The sequence below is a fragment of the Pteropus medius genome, unplaced genomic scaffold (assembly GCF_902729225.1).
Source record: "Pteropus medius unplaced genomic scaffold, Ma_sr-lr_union100, whole genome shotgun sequence".
Lineage (NCBI taxonomy): Eukaryota > Metazoa > Chordata > Mammalia > Chiroptera > Pteropodidae > Pteropus > Pteropus medius.
In genome coordinates this window covers 28,775,942-28,791,964 of record NW_024349800.1, presented here as the reverse complement: position 1 = coordinate 28,791,964, position 16,023 = coordinate 28,775,942, and the positions used below count along the sequence as shown (strand labels likewise).

General features: G+C 36.8%; 1 protein-coding gene across 8 annotated transcripts in view; it reads left to right on the top strand.

The window, feature by feature from the left end:
- The window catches only part of CCDC85A (coiled-coil domain containing 85A), a 172,004-nt gene that overhangs the window by 125,717 nt on the left and 30,264 nt on the right, over positions 1–16,023 (top strand). For 7 of the 8 annotated variants that reach the window (XR_005658221.1, XM_039887102.1, XM_039887101.1 and 4 more), the window contains exon 3: positions 8,683–8,759. The exons of the other annotated variant lie outside the window; for it this stretch is intronic. Coding sequence is in view for 6 of the 7 variants with exons in the window: in XM_039887102.1 (XP_039743036.1) it covers positions 8,683–8,759 (77 nt within the window). In the remaining variant the exon portion in view is untranslated. The remainder of the gene's footprint in view (positions 1–8,682; positions 8,760–16,023) is intronic. 8 annotated transcript variants of the gene reach the window in all.

The following is a 16,023-nucleotide window of genomic DNA, read 5'->3' as shown; positions in this document are numbered from 1 at the left end:
GCTTTATAGTCAGTGCAGACAGTATATATAGGCTAAATTTAATAACATTTCTATGACTAATTGATGGAGTCCAAATTAATGATGCTTTGCTGTGTAATTTGATAAAACTTTTATTTTGCTGAAAAGTATGACAGTAAAAAAGGAAATATATATAGGCTTTTAAAAACACCTAAATACACATAAAAATTCAAAATAACTATCCTAAGAGAAAACAAGATTTTTATAGGTTTACTATCTTTCGAAAATTTGTTTTTACAGATTTACTTCCCTGTGCATTCACTGACAATACCCCTAATACAAGGGGGCCACATACATTTAAGAAAATTGTTATATTCATTAAAATGACATCAATTTTTATCTTCTGGCATTGGAAAAGGCAGTTATTTTCTCTAAGATGACAACAGTAGCAACATAACAGTGGAAAGTAAGGCACATTTTAATCCTAAATAGCTGTTAAAATGGTACATATGCTAAACAGCTCTTTAAAAGTTTGAAATATTTTCCAGTCAGTTAGCCCACTTTCTTGCTACTTACCTGGTACCTCCTTTGTGGGGCTGATGCTTTCAAAGGAAATGGTAAAAGTGAAGGCAATTTTAGGGCACGAAAAGTTCTTTTAAGCCAGACTTCAGTTTAGATTGCTTGTTATTGTGCATTTTCTAGGTGAAAATCTGACTGCATTTTGAGTTAACTGCTTCAAACTGTCCTGGGAGCACAGAACTTTGAGTAGCAGCTAGAGAAGTTGGGAACAGAATGACAAGGATGTTTGTTCATTCATTCCTTAGACAATCAGTTATTGAACACCTTTTAGCATATAGCACTGTGCTAGTCATAGCTCAGAAAAGAAATATAAGGATGGAGCCTCCAGCTTAGAGAAAGAAATGGAAGCTGGAACAGTCAGGTGCCAATTCCCAAGGAAAAGGTACAGGTGGATGACAGTAAATATGCAGCTAAATGTTACTGTCTCCCATTTTAAAAACACTTTCATTTGGGAAGAGGAGAAACTTGAACAAATTTATGGTGATTATTTTCTGATACAAAAGTTAAGACATAATTTTTTTCTGATTTCTAAATTGATTTATATGTAAATCATCAGACTTTGATGTCCATTTAACTGTTTACTTTTTTCTAGAAAGTAATAAAACAAAATCCGGACTGTTTCAAAAAGTATAGCCCTTGCTATGGCACTAGGAGAATAGCACTCATAATTTTTTTCTGTCAAGCATTGCAAAATGGTTCGGTCTTCATTCTAATTAAAATAAAACAGGACAGCACATTTCTCTGTTTTCCTTGGAAATGAGACATTTTTTTCTCTTCAGAAAGAAACATAACCTGTTTTGATCTGGACCACTGCCTACTGCCCTCTGACAGCTCAAAGCCCCTCATTCAGGGCCCAACTGACACCTGCCCAGTGCCCCACAACTGTGCTTTCTCCTGGCCCTCAGCATACCCCTTGCAGAGAATGGCTCAGAGGAGAACATCCAGGTGAAGTTTACATTCCTTCCAGTAGGTACCTGCACCCAAAGGAAACCTTATTAAGCAGATATCTAGCTGAGGGGCCTTTATAATACATTCTAAGATATTAGTGATAGAAATGGTCCCTAATTTGCACATCCACCCAAACTTTTCCTTCTCCTTTCTCTTTATACCTCCTTCTACTCTCTCTCTTTCCCTTACTTTCCCCCCTAATTCCCTACACACACACACACACACACACACACACACACACACACACACACACACACACACTCTGTCTCTGTCTCTCTCTGTCTCTGTCTCTCTGTCTCTCTGTCTCTCTGTCTCTCTGTCTCTCTCTCTCTCTCTCTCTCTCTCTCTCTCTCTCTCTCTCTCCTTTTGTAGAGCCTGGTCAAAGCACATTTCAAATTTTCTTTTTGAAATTACCCACCAATGGTTATATCTGACATAATGTGAGAACCTCCCCAAAGTTTCCATCCAAAGTTTAATGTTCCATAGAATGTTTTTCAAATGGCACAACAGAATTGCTGTTAGGCTCCATTTAAATACAAAACCTGTCTAACCTGGAGGGATTGAAAAAACCTGTACTACGAAATAATTTCCTTTTGGGGCACTTTCTACATAACTGATTTATTGGTGACTCATTCAATACATCGGCACCGTGCCAGACACTGTTTTGGCGTTTAGAGTATATCACTGAGCACAACAGACTAAGATCCCTGTTTGTGGAGTTTAAGTTCTGATGGGGAGAAACAGGTCTTACACAGAAAACTCAACATAGGAACAAGTTAGTTAATATGATAGAAAGGAATAAAATGTTTTGAAGAAAATAAGTACAGCAGGCTAAAGGAGATGAGCGTGAGGTGGAGGTGAGGGCAGATTGTAGGATTAAATGTGGTAGACTCGGTGGGTCTCTGAGAAGCTGATTTTGAACAAAGACTTGGAGGTGAAGTTAGCCAGGCAGCTGATGGGAAATAACATTCCAGAAAGCAGGGACAGCTAAAGCATGCCTGGGTTGTTCAGGAACAGAAAGGAGGCTGCGTGGCTGGAGCAGAGAGAGTGATGGCATGCTGTGGGTAGGTACCAGGTGGCCAGATCACGTGAAAGCTCTGTTGGATATTTTAAGGACTTCTGGCTCTTATGTGGTGCAAAATGTTGAGCTGCTACAAGGTTTTGAATGGAGAATGATGTTCAGACTTAGCATTTAGAAAGAAAACCCTTACTGCTGTTGGTTTGAAATAGACTCTGAATGAAAATAGACCTGGGGGTGGAGGCAAGCAGAGAAGCAGGGATACTTGTTAGACGAGACGGTTGTGAGGTGGGATTCTCATGATATTTTGGAAGTAGGGCCAACGGAACTTCCCAGTGGGTGGGAAGTGGGGTTTGTGGGAGGGTGAGGCCACACATAGGATCAAGTTCTTATCACAAGGAAAGACTAACAGTCTAGGTCTAAGTTTAAACAGGAAAAAGAGCACAAGGTTTTGAAAATTTAAGCAGTGGAGGAAGGTGACAAGACAAACTGATCCCTGTCTCAAGCTGCTGTCACTTGCCCCCTCATAGATCCCAGGATACAAGTCTTCCTAGCCAGTGCCTGTGCCCTCAACTTTTCCTTTTGCCTGGAGCTCCCTTCTCCAAGACCTTTGCGTAGTTGGCTTGTTTGCAGATCTTAGTCCTCAGAGAGCTCCTCGCCGTACTTCCCCAAACCTCTCTAGGCTAGTTCTCTGTTTTGTCTGTATGGCACCAATCACCTTCACAAAATATCATATTTTGCTTTTTATTGTCTGTCTTCCCCACTGGAATGATCAATGAGATTCTGTACATTATCATATTTTCCAATCTTTGCATATTCTAATTATTAGAAAGCTGGTTTCATACCGTGCATAAAATAAAAATTACTGGACTAGCCAGAGTGAGCATTTGGCCAGGGGAAGGTGTGGGCAGAGAGCCAGAGATAAGAGAAGTTGAGGCCAGTTGAATAATAGTGAACAGGTTTCTACATGGGAAGAACTGGATAGAAAATAACTACCTCATATTTCTTTTAGGTAGGCTCGGGGAGAAGGGTCTGAGAAGAGTAAAATTAGCTTCACAGATAATAGACTGGAGCAAGACCTGACATTATTCTCTGTCAGTAGGGCAGTTTGAGTTAAATATCTGGGCAAATCTGAAAATGCTGATTCCATTTAGATTTTTTTTTTAAATGAGTATCAAATCATAGTGAGAAATGTAATCACTTATGCTTCCGGAGCTAATATAAATTCAAAGTAGGAAGGAAGAGAGACACTTTTAGTCAGAACAGTAATAATTTTTGAAATATAATTCTGAAGTGCTTTCCTTAAGAATGTAGGTGGTGGAATTTATTTGGGACCAATACAAGCAATATCTGTAGAGCTTGGAGTTTATTGAAGAGATTCAGATTTGAAGTCATGTGGTCACTGGACTCTCTCTGGCAGAGAGAGACTCTTAGGAGCCACAGAAAAGCCAACATCTATAAACTCCCAGTCACTATTGTCTTCAAATGATTTTCTTTACACTCTTCCAAATGCTATAATTTGTCTCAGAATGGATCATTACCCAATTTTATTTTCTGCCCCGAATTTTGGAGACCAGACAGCACTTCATCTAATCAAAACCACTCAGAAGTTTGACAAACCTTAGACAGTTGCAACTAGCAGCAATAAACCTTTTATGTACAATAATCAGAGCCATTCATGGGTGATTTCAAGGATAGGTGTTTCCCTAGGGAGAGAAACACTGCTTTAGAAACCAAGGGAGAAACAAGAGGGTTTAATATTTTGATCAGAGTATTTTCAAAGTAGCAGAGAAAAAAAGTTGAGCTACTTTATAAAAGGAATGCATTTCAGGTTAATTAAAGTGAAATCAAGTCCAGGATATTGTCTAAGGAAAATATCAAGTTATTGTAAAAGTAAAAATCCATCCAGAATATCTAAAATTGTGAAGAAAAAAGAACTTAGAATTTATCTATGTAAGAAGCTTGACACATTAATGATTAGTAGATCCAAGATAAGAATCAACTGTGATGCCCTAGCAATGAAATACAATCTTTTGAATATATTTGGCAAATCGCTAGTTTTAGTCCAAGGTCACTCCCTTTTTGGCCTTATTCTCTCATTTGCCAAATGAGTAAGGGGTTGGGGACAGGTCGAATTGGGAAATCTGTAAGGTGCATGCCAGTTCTAAAATTGGTATTATTTAGATGTGAATTCCGTGGAATTCTTATGACCATTTCTTACACTTGTTTTACTACAAGAGGTGCTGTGGCCTTTTACATGTAGGGCCAAAGAAAAGTGAGGTACATGGAGAGAAATGGTTTCTGCTTTGAAAATAGGTCCAAGATTTACCCAGAGAACATCTTGAGAATCTCGTACGATTTTCACATTGGTATTGTTTAACACTGCTTTTCTAAAGTGTAGATGTCTGTAGGTTTCCCATGGTGGAAGGAGAAATAAAATACCTTTGGGGAGGTTAAAAGCAACTCACCACCTGCATAACTATGTTTTGATGTTGTGTTTTCAGATCTTTGATTGTGGAAAGCAACTTGGCCTTTCCTTCTGTTTCCCAATATGTTCCTTTCTCTTCCCTCTTGTGATTTTTTTCCTCTCTTCCCTGTTTACAAGATGATTCCTGACATCTGGCCCTTGTCCATCCTGTGGCTCCACTCACTTCTCTCTGGCCTGTCAAACTGCTTTTGATCCATTAAGCTTAAGTTACTCCTTCATAAGAACTATGAGTGGTATGATCTCTTTCTGTATTGCTCTTTCACATGATTTAGCACTGAATTTCATATTGCCTTATTGTTTATTTTTGCCACTTCTCCCCACAACTGGTTATATGCTTCTTAAAGGGAGAGTCCTTTTTTAGTACACTGTATATCTATCTATGTAGAGTATAGCAGAGAATGTGGCTTCTTTTTGGAGGGGAGCCTTGATGCTCTTTTGGAAGCCTGTTCTCAGAGTTCTGAAAGCCAAAATGACTTTCTGAAATCTTAGTTTTAACAGCTGTCAGCCACTGGTATAAAACGTAATGATGATCGGTTCAAAATATAGCACAGTCCAACGCAGTTGTGTGTGTGAGTGCACATGTATCACTTTATAACAGAGAGAATGCCTGATTTTGTCAGACATTCTTCTTAGGTCAATGGGCACTTGTCCTCTGCATTCCCTAGACGCAACAGAAGACCAGTTTACTGTATAGTCGACACCACTCTGGAGGTCCCTTGAAGAAGGAAGAAAGGGAAGCAGCAGCATGGGGAAAGGGTTGTAGAGGTCGTGGCTGAATGTGTTCCAACACGCAAGGGGCTCCCATTCTTTCTTGCACACAAGATTTTATCAGTTTTTTCTTATGGTCACCAAGGACCGGGATATGGATTGTGATGTGAATATTTTAAAAGCATAGAGTTCCTTACACTTTATCCTATTATAGTTTACTTTAAAATATTTACATATTTTCTCTCCCGTTATTGGCTGTATACTCACAGTCAGACTTGGCTAGCCTATGGTGCAGTAACAAACACTGACATCCTAAGGAATCAATAACACAGATATTTGTTTTTCTCTTACATCACGGTTGAAGGATTCGTTGGTTTCTTCAGTGGCTCTTCATATAGGGACTTGGGGACCCAGTGATGATCTTGTAGTATATTCTAGGAAAATGTCTGCCTACTCCACTCTCATTAAAGGATTATGCGCTCAGTTTCTTGAGGAATAAAATAACTAGCAGCCTGAGTTCTCTTACTTATGCATGCAGATCAGCTATTCTTCCTCTCTCCCCACCCCCTCCAGGAGTTTTTTTCTTTGTTCTATTCCTTCATTTGTAATAACTGCAACAGAGACTGAGGACTGAGCCTGGAACAGTAGGACGTTCTAAAACTGAGCACATGGGCATAGGAACAGAATTTGTACTCTGAGAAACCTAAGACTTGCAATAACTGGTCATCTTTTCATCTCAACCCTAGAGCAGTTCCTCACACAAATCAGTGACACAATATTTGTTGAATGAATGACCTCAAAACTCTTAGTTTTGCCTTCACTGTAAAGCTATTTTTTTTCATTATTTTACCTGTCTAAAATATTCCTCAGCTTTTCCTGTCTCTGCCTATATTTGCAATGAATGCTTTGAAATGAAGATTTGAACTTTATTTATTGTAATTTGACATTAAAAATTGGAGAAAGAAATGTTTTCTAAATTTAGGAATACTCCCTTTTTTTGGAACTGACATGGCATAACTTTTGAAATATAAGTAAAAACTTAGTGAAACCATCACATTAAATATACAAACTGCAAAGATTTTTAAAAAGAGAAATAGATTAAAGTGACTGAAGATAGTTACTGAATTAAAATTCATTCAGTGGCAGTTTTCAAAAGTTACTTGAATCACTCTGTATAGAGTCATTTCAACTACCTTAAATATTACAGCCTCAGGGAGAGTGCAGTATAGGGACAATCAAGATAAGATGCAAATTACGGACAAAGGAGAAAAGAATGTGTTTGTTCATGATTTAAATAGAGTATTTCTGAGCAACTTTTCACTTGGATAGCCCTTATCAAGTGGTTGTTTTTTTTAGAATAGAGAGAGTGGGGCTTTCAAAACGGTAAATCAGGCAATCTGCATTCACATTTTGATGATCTGCAAATCACTTATTCATTTGCTAGAGTAAAGCAGATTCATGAAATCAATAAATTTGTTATTCATTTATGCCTTATACTTTTTTCCCCCATTTGGAAGAGTCCATAAAACAAACTCTTAGCATTTCGTTGAACTAGGAAATGAGAACATATTTCTAGCAAATGTCTTCAGTTTCCTTTACCTTGTGTTTCTATCTTGTATAAGGAATGCTCGAAACTGTCTTCTCCACTGTTGTGAGATCAGTGGGTGGTTATATTAATGTCAGTGATGGGGACTCTGCAAACATTTGTGAAAACAGGTATGCTGTCAACTGGTCAGGGATGAGCTTAGTGGTTACGTTTGTGAATTAGTGACTGAAGTCCCTTATGTATTTTACAAAAATGTTGCTTTGGAGGTCACAAAAATGGAATCGAGTGCATATAATCAATTAAAATATAAAATTATAGCGTTTCCATGATAAATTTCAGATCAAGGTATGAATTTGCATCCATATTCATCCTAACTTCAGGTTGTCATGGGCTCCAAACACTTGCTTCTTAAATGCACTGCCATCTTGTCTCTTGCTCTTTTGTGTTTCTAGAACTGAATGTGCACTGAGCAGGATCTGCTGCTTTAATATTAACTATGGAAATATACTGTGGATGCTATTGTCATATACATTCCACTATGCCTGAAATATGTCTGTTCTTGGGTAATGAATGAATTGCAGCCACGTTGCTTATGATGTGCTTGAATATTTTTGCTTTAATGAAAAAGAATTACTATCAGACTGTAAAATGAAACTCCACTTTGCTCCACATGTGACCTTTTCCCGATGTAAAGCTATAAACTTCAGTTTCACTGGGGAACAAAAACTAAGCATGATGCTGATTCTGAGTTTTCAGCACACACTTGAGCTTGTGAAGAAATCAAAATAACAATCAATTTCAAGTCTGCCCTAGTTTATATAGAGATTTTGGGAAAACTCGGGTCTCTGTCATGCACAGCCAAAATCGAAGTCAAAATTCAGCCCAACTCTAATTCTTTAGCCTGTCGTAGTCATTCTCTGAATTATGTCTTAATATCTGTAGATTTGTGACAAGAACAAACATTGCTCTTCAGACCTGAAATATTTATTGGGTAAATGAAGGGAGCTGGATAATTGAAATATTTTTTTTCTATTTTTAATATGATCTTGTAATTTATTTTGGCTATAATCAACATTATAAAAATGTCTTATGTGTGGGACACTTATTGAAAGCTCAAAATACACAAAATAAGTAGAAAAGAAATAACTGTCTTCAAGATGGCTAACATTCTGAGGGCTGCAGGGTGTGCAAGTCTGCAATGTCACCGCCTGTTGATTTCTCTAATTCTCGTTAACATTGTACAGTCGTTCAAACCATTTGTAGTTTCCATGGCTCCTGTTATTGTTTTTCTAGGGAGAAAGGTTTTTTTTTCTTCTTCTTTTAAATAACAGTATAAGTAGTCACTACATGATTTAAATAAATCAAGCCATAGATTTCCTGACAGTGCACCAAACAAGACCTGTGTGTATAATGTGAGTTCTTTCTTTTTAATTTTAGAATCAACCTTGTCCTATGTTAGGCAGCTGGAGGCAAGAGTAAGACAGCTGGAGGAAGAGAATCGCGTGCTGCCCCAGGTGGGTGACTTCCAGAAGCTCATAGCTAGTCAGTGTCGTTTAAGTTATAGCATTTTATTTGAAGTCTCAATTACATTTTCTCCTTTAAATGATAGAAATCATTTTGTAAATAGCCATTCATCAATGTGGACTGTGATTACTTTCCATAATGGCCATCATATTATCCAGATTCTTAAGTGTGATATGAAAGGATGCAGATGTCTGAAATAAGAATGTAAAATAACTTTGGAAGGAAGAAGGGAGAATCTGAGAAGTAGAAAGTACTGTGGTAGTACTACTTGTATATATCATGCATGTACTTGGTGAATATAGAGAAAGGTCTCATTTATGTATTTTATTTTTTATTTTTATTTTTAGGCGAGGCAACCCTTAGTTGACCTCACAGATTGCAAGGACCTTGTCAGTTTACAATCCCTTAATTTTTACGCCTATAGCACCTGGTCTTCCTAGGTGGTCTCCCATCCAAGTACTAACCAGGCCCAACCCTGCTTAGCTTCCGTGATCAGATGGGATCGGGCTTGGAAAGGTCTCATATTTAAATCGAGAAGTTGCTAATTTATGAGCTAGGGAAATCTGTAGGTAGTTTGAAGATTTCATATTTTAATTAAATTACTACTTTCTAAAATTCTTTGTGATATAATTGAACTCTTTCAGTGCAATGAAATGATGACAGAAATTGATAGCTCTTACTTTGGGACTTCATTTCTTTTCCCTGGTGAATGTAAAGTGATACTTTTTTCCCCTAGGATTTAATACCTTGCTATATATTTTATTATAAAATTATTTTCGTGGGTTAATTTCTTGGTGAGATGATGTTGGTCTTTTGAGGTGGTGGTTCTTGGGAAATGTTTTGTTGAGGAGTTGGACAAATCTGATTCTAGGTTGGTTTCCGTTAGAGGCAGATAAACAGTAATGTATTTTAATATTTTATAAAAAGGAGCTTTCTAAGCATTTAGTCACTAATGTCCTATCCACATTTTGGTGATTATTTCTATTTCATAAGTGACTAAGGGAAAATTAGACCTCAAATGGCCAGTAAGCAGTAGTTTGAATGAAAACAGAAAGACTGGTTTTAGTGCAGGAGAAGATATATAAACTTGAGTGCAAATATGCTTTAGAAAGATATTTTAGGTCTTTTTAATCTTGTTTTGTTTTTAAACTACCTTTGCTTATTAGTGACGATTTGGGCTATTAGGTATTGTATGTGAGAATGCCTTTCTCTTTCTCCACTGGCCAGCCATCTGGCTAGAAATCACGAGATGGAATAAAATGAATCTACTTATTTTCCTTCTCAAACTATATATATAGTTTTATATATATATATGTTAAAACTCATGATGACTGAAGGGATTATTTGTACCATGAAATATACTACTCTGGTAGAGTTTTTGCTTTTCTCTACTTTTCATTTTAAAATTTTCGCCAGTTTTCCTTTTATATTGGATTTACAGTATGACTGTGCTAGAACCCTTGACTGAAACCATCTAATTTCTTCTCTGTTCCAAAAATATAAAATATATTGTGAACATTATATATAGTTATACCATCTCTGAGGCGACTGCGAATGTAAAAAAAAGCAAGAGAAAAAAAGCTGTTTCCTAGTTTTCCTCTGAGTGGGAATTTAGGCTCACATCAACACTGACATGCTAATGCTAGCATATATGCTATCTTATTGAAAAAGAGGCACAACAAATGTGAAAATGATTACTAGATTGATTTTTCAAAATCTGTGAGTGTCAGTTCTTGAAGGGAAATCAGAAGGGTCCTCAACTATACTTGATGTATGTGTATATTTAAATATAGTCCTTGCATAGTGGAGACTAGAAGAGAATTAAAAACTTTTCAAGGTAAAGTGTTCAAACATATGTTTCTAAATGCATCGCTATTTTCTATCAAAGAAGATTGTTGTTGTTGTTGTTTTTTCCATAAGAAATGGCTAGGAAAGATCAAGTTTTATTGAATCTAAGATGTTACTGATATGGGATGTGCAATTACCATATGTACCATTAAGAAAGAAAAAAGATGTCAGTTATTCTGTTTCATTCTTGCTGATTTCAGAGATGTTAAAATGAAAAACGTTTTAGAATTAAACAGTTATGTACGTGTCCAAATTACTCTAATGCAAAGAAAATTCATTGTTTGAATGAAATGTGCTATTGGGTATATTCAAAGAATACAATAGATCTATCTCAGTCCAAAAACAATATTTGTGTTTAATTTCTGTATCTGATAGTAATGCCTTCATTTACAGCTAAAATATGATAGAACCACCAATTACAATTACTTGTATAAGCACAACCGAAATGAACATAGTCAGAATCACGTGAAGGGACTGGTTGCGGAAGGCTGAGATGACACAAAGGATATGCAGCTACTTCTTAGCTGTTACTGGGACTATTACAAATAATTATGAGATTTCTCTGCAGAAATGACTTCTAACTATACAATATTAGCTGATTTGCAAGGTCAGTTCAATGACACAAGCTGACATCTCTGCATAAATTAGGCTCAATATCTGAACCCATAGTTTTCGATTGTAAGAGCTAGTTTGCTGGGCCTTGATTAGAAGGCATTCTTTTTTTACTCCCAAGTTTTTAAAAATATGTCCACTTATCTTTGGATAAACGGGAATAAGAATATACTTGGCAATTGGAATTCCAAGTATACAGATATCTTTTGTGGCTATGGTCAGGTTTTTTGTATAGTTTAGTGTTTAGATTAATTATGTAAAACATTTTCCCAGAAGAAGAAATCTTTTTTAATGCTCATATTTATTCTTTATGTAAAATTGTACATAATGAACAGAAAGTCACACCTTTGCCATAGCAATACATATTTAAAGATAATGTGCTTCTGGATTTCTCTCTGGTTTGGTACAAAGGCTTCAGTTTCTTAATTTGTAAATGACAAGGTTTCCAACAACTTTTACATTTTGTAGGTCTAAGTGTAAATAAAGCTTGGGTCCAGTCTTATACTCATGCAAAGTTACCAAGTCCCAGTTTTTTATTTAAGAATTGATAGAAAAATGCAGTGAAGATTACATTGGTTCTATCCAGTGGTAAAGAGGAGCCCACGGGAAGTGTGGATGGACCACTAGTATAGACCATGGTGGGTCATCATCACCCAGTGAACACAGAGCTCTTTGCTTTGCCATGGTCTCTCCAGTATCCCACGAGGATCACTGAGCTGTATTTTAAATCTAGTTTGTGAACACAGTAATCAAAGGTGCCCTAAAGTTAGAACAGTCTCATTATTTTCAGAAAATGTAGTATTATTGCAAGGTATTATTTGGAAAGAAAATGCCTTAAAATTTTTTTCTGATAGACAACAAGAGATCTATCCTCTTAACATACTTTTAAGTGTACAATACAGTATTGTTATTTATAGGTATGTTGTACATCAGATCTCTACAACTTATTCATCTTGCATAACTGAAATTTTATACATTGATTATCAACTCCCATCTCTCCCTTCCCCGCAGCCCCTCGCAGTCACTATACTATTCTTCTATGAGATTGACTATTTTAGATACCTCATATAAGTGGAATTGTGTGGTGGTCATCTTTTTGTTACTGGCTTATTTCACTTGGCATAATGTTACCCTGTGATACAGCGATCTTTTGGATATTTATACAAAAAGAATTAAAATCAGGCTCTCAAAGAGATAGCTGCACACTCATGTTCACTGTAGCAGTATTCACAATAGCCAAGGTGTGAAAGCAACCTAAATGTCTATCAACAGATGAATGGGTAAAGAAAATATGATATATACATACAATGGAATATTAGCCTTAAACAAGAAGGAAATCCCTCAATATGTGATGTGAGTGAACGTTGAAAATACTTTTTTGAAAGTTGGTACAAACGATCATTTAAGATCACCTGAACTTAGGGTATTCTTTCTTGAACACATAATGTGAACACTTTTTACAGGTTACATGTAAAAATATTTCAAAGGATTGCATCTAACCTCTCATAACACATGCAATGCTAAAACTGCTCAGACTGGTCTGTCAGCTCCATTATGTACATATTTAATGTGGCATGAACCCTAATGAAGATCGTGTTACTTAAACGTAGCGGCTAGCTATTAAATTTATTAATTTTTAAATCCAATGATAGTCATTCACAATGACATAAGTAGGCATTTATGAAATAAGACCCAATATTGTGTGAAATTTTGTTGTAAGGAATTTTATATCAAATTGAAAAGAAACATACCTATTTCATGTATACATTTACATATAAACTTTATGTAGATAAAGAGTCTGATTTCCAAAGTTTACATGTCACATTGGACAACACCCTCATTTAGTAAAGGAATATAAGGGTCACAGAGGTTGGGAGTATAGTTCTGGCCATATAGCTAATGTAGGCGTATTCAATGTTCTTTCTAGCATACATACAGTGCCTCCTTTAATCACTTCATACCATTCATGCAATTCAGTGTCATTAGGCTAATAAATCTATTTTTATCCTATTGTCAATTCTTTCATTCGCACATCTTAAAAATTAACATTGGATCTGCTTAGCCATCTAAGATTTCTTAGACATTTATTCTATTTCTACTTTAAGGGAAATAGTCTATTTTTTTTTTTTTAGAGCTGTGGTATCTATCACGAATGAAAAAATGCATTTTATAGAGTCTTCTCTCTGACACATTTTAAAAATACTTCAGAATCAAAGTTTTATTGTACAAACGTATACCCACATCTGCATGAAAAATTCATACTTAACAGAATGTAGTGAGAGAGAGCCTTTCCGTTCAGAGTGAGTTGGAGAGAATGAGTACGGGAAAGAATAGTTACAGTAGTAGTTTTCAAGCTATATGCCTATGAAATTTGGTATCAAAAACCTTGCTTAGATCTCATTCCATTGTCCTTTTCTTGATGGTTATCTTACCTTTGGAGTGATTGGAGTTCTGATAACACACACAGCTCTAGGTCCTTATCACTGATGAGGAAATGAATTACAACTCAGTGACTATAAGAGATACTCGTTTATTAAAAGCACATTGTGAGGTAGAAGACAGGTCAAACCTAAAACTGGCTAACCACGTGGAAATAAGGATACTTACCCCTGGAAGGGGAGGGGTACGGATTACAGCCAGGGAAGATGGAGAGATGTAACCCCGGGTGAGGGAAAGGTCTACCTTATATTTAGGGCCATGATGGGTGGTTCCAAAGGCGTTCTTAGGTGATTAGCAAGTGAGACCATTTTGATTAACACTTGGCTGCTATGTAATTCTTTGCCTAATGTGCATGTGCTTACCCAGAATTCAGTCTGTTATAATTAGATTCATGAACTTCCAGCATAAACACAGTATTATAATGAAGCTTAAAGTCATAGGCATATTAGGGTAGTACTTCCTGTGCAGGGGTCTATAGCTGGATTAGGCTAGCTAAGATTATGACCCTCCTTTCCTTTGTCTCTGGGGATGCAGGAGGAATTCTCTAATTACCAATAGGGTGTTTTTTGGGTGGTCTCTAGGCTGGGCTCCTATTCCTTTGTTCCTCCTGTCACAGGATTTTTTAATTCAGACCTAGCCAATATGTTTATGTACTATAGCTGCAATAAAGTCTATTGAACTAGAAAATAAAGTAGGTGATACAGAATACCTGATGATTACCCTTTGAAGACATTAGTCACTATTCAGACAGAAAGATGACATAAAAACTGATTTTTAAAACTATTCTCACCTATTGTGTTGACTTTGGATTTTGCATCATTAGAGGACTTGAGACATGAAACATGCAGTTTGCTGAGATGCCAGTCAGTTAAGTACATTTGTTAAAAGCCGTACTGGGAAATCTGTTCCCTTCACCCAGTGCTCTGGCACCTGTTTGGAAAGCACTGTGTATCTCCTTTGTGCCCGGGAGACCCTCTCTGAAACAAACCACCCACCTCTTGAGATCAACATTTTAGAGACATTTTCAGAATCCGTAAAGGATCTCTGACTTGCCTAGTTCACATGCCTGCCCCTGTACTGTGGATGCAGCAGACGGGTTTGAGAGCCATGACAGCCTGGAACACCACTGAGTGGGCCCCTTTCAGCAAATGTTTCTATTTCTCTTGTGTTAGCACACAGATAAGGGTCTAATTTTAGGAATGGGAATGAAAAATCTCCCTCTTGTGTAATTTGGTTATAATGTGGCCTCACAATGCAGTCTTCCAGTGCATTGGGAAAGAGACAGGGCCATTTCCAGAGCAGTTTCTCAACAAAGGAAAAGAACCTGTCACTATTGCCAAAAGTGCTGAGGTGGGGTGCACGGGAGCTAAAAAATCGAGCTTCTCACTTCCATGGCAACACAGCCCAGGTCCAGTGTCACATCTCTAAAAAGCTCCCTCACCTGTGTGCTCATTGCAGGTTACCACTGTGTGGGGAAGACAGACCGGAGGGTTCTCTCTCCACATAGATTTCCTTCCTGTGCTTTTCTTTTTTGCTGTGGAGATGTTTATTTGTGGCTGTTACTCTTTCTCCTTGTCACATTTCCTAACTTTATATTTTGCAAGTCATTTTTGTCTTATAGGGCCATAAATATACGGCTCTTATAGAGTCTGAATTGCTCCAAAAAAAAAAAAAATGTTATTAACTATTGCACAAAAAGCAGGCACAGAATAATGCTTTGCAGGATGCTTAAAGCACATTGTAGTATTCTTCAATTGTTATTTGCATGGAAATTACCATTCTGGTCCTCCTGAGGGGTAATTTGTGCAAAAATTTATTTTTCATGGATAGCAACTCCATGTTACACAACCCGAGTAGAATCTGGATACTACTGATAGGAGAAAAAAGTTAAATCCATTAAGGGTTGGTTGCTGCTGAAGTCACAGTTGGGAAAAAATTGACTCCACCAGAGGAATAGTGCTTGTGGATTACCATTTTCTCTAAATCACCATGATTTACATAATTAAAGAAAAAAAACCTTTTATATATAGTTCAATAGAGTTTTCAGAGGACAGATGGGAGCTACACAAGTGGTGTGGGTGTATTGGAATAAGAGACAGATATGGAAAATAAATTTATGGGGAAAAAGTCATGCTGGAGAACCTCAATAAATGGAGACTGGATTAAGGGAAAGCTAAAGGCCATCAGAGAAAATATCGGAGAGACTAAAATTCATAGGAAAAATGTCTAAGGCAACATGGAAGATTCTCAAAGTGAGATTTACAACATTCTTCTGTGATCTCCTCATGCTGGAGGGTTCTTGTTTGAGAATATCCGATATGTGATTAGAAATATCCATTCTAATGAGAAAAATAG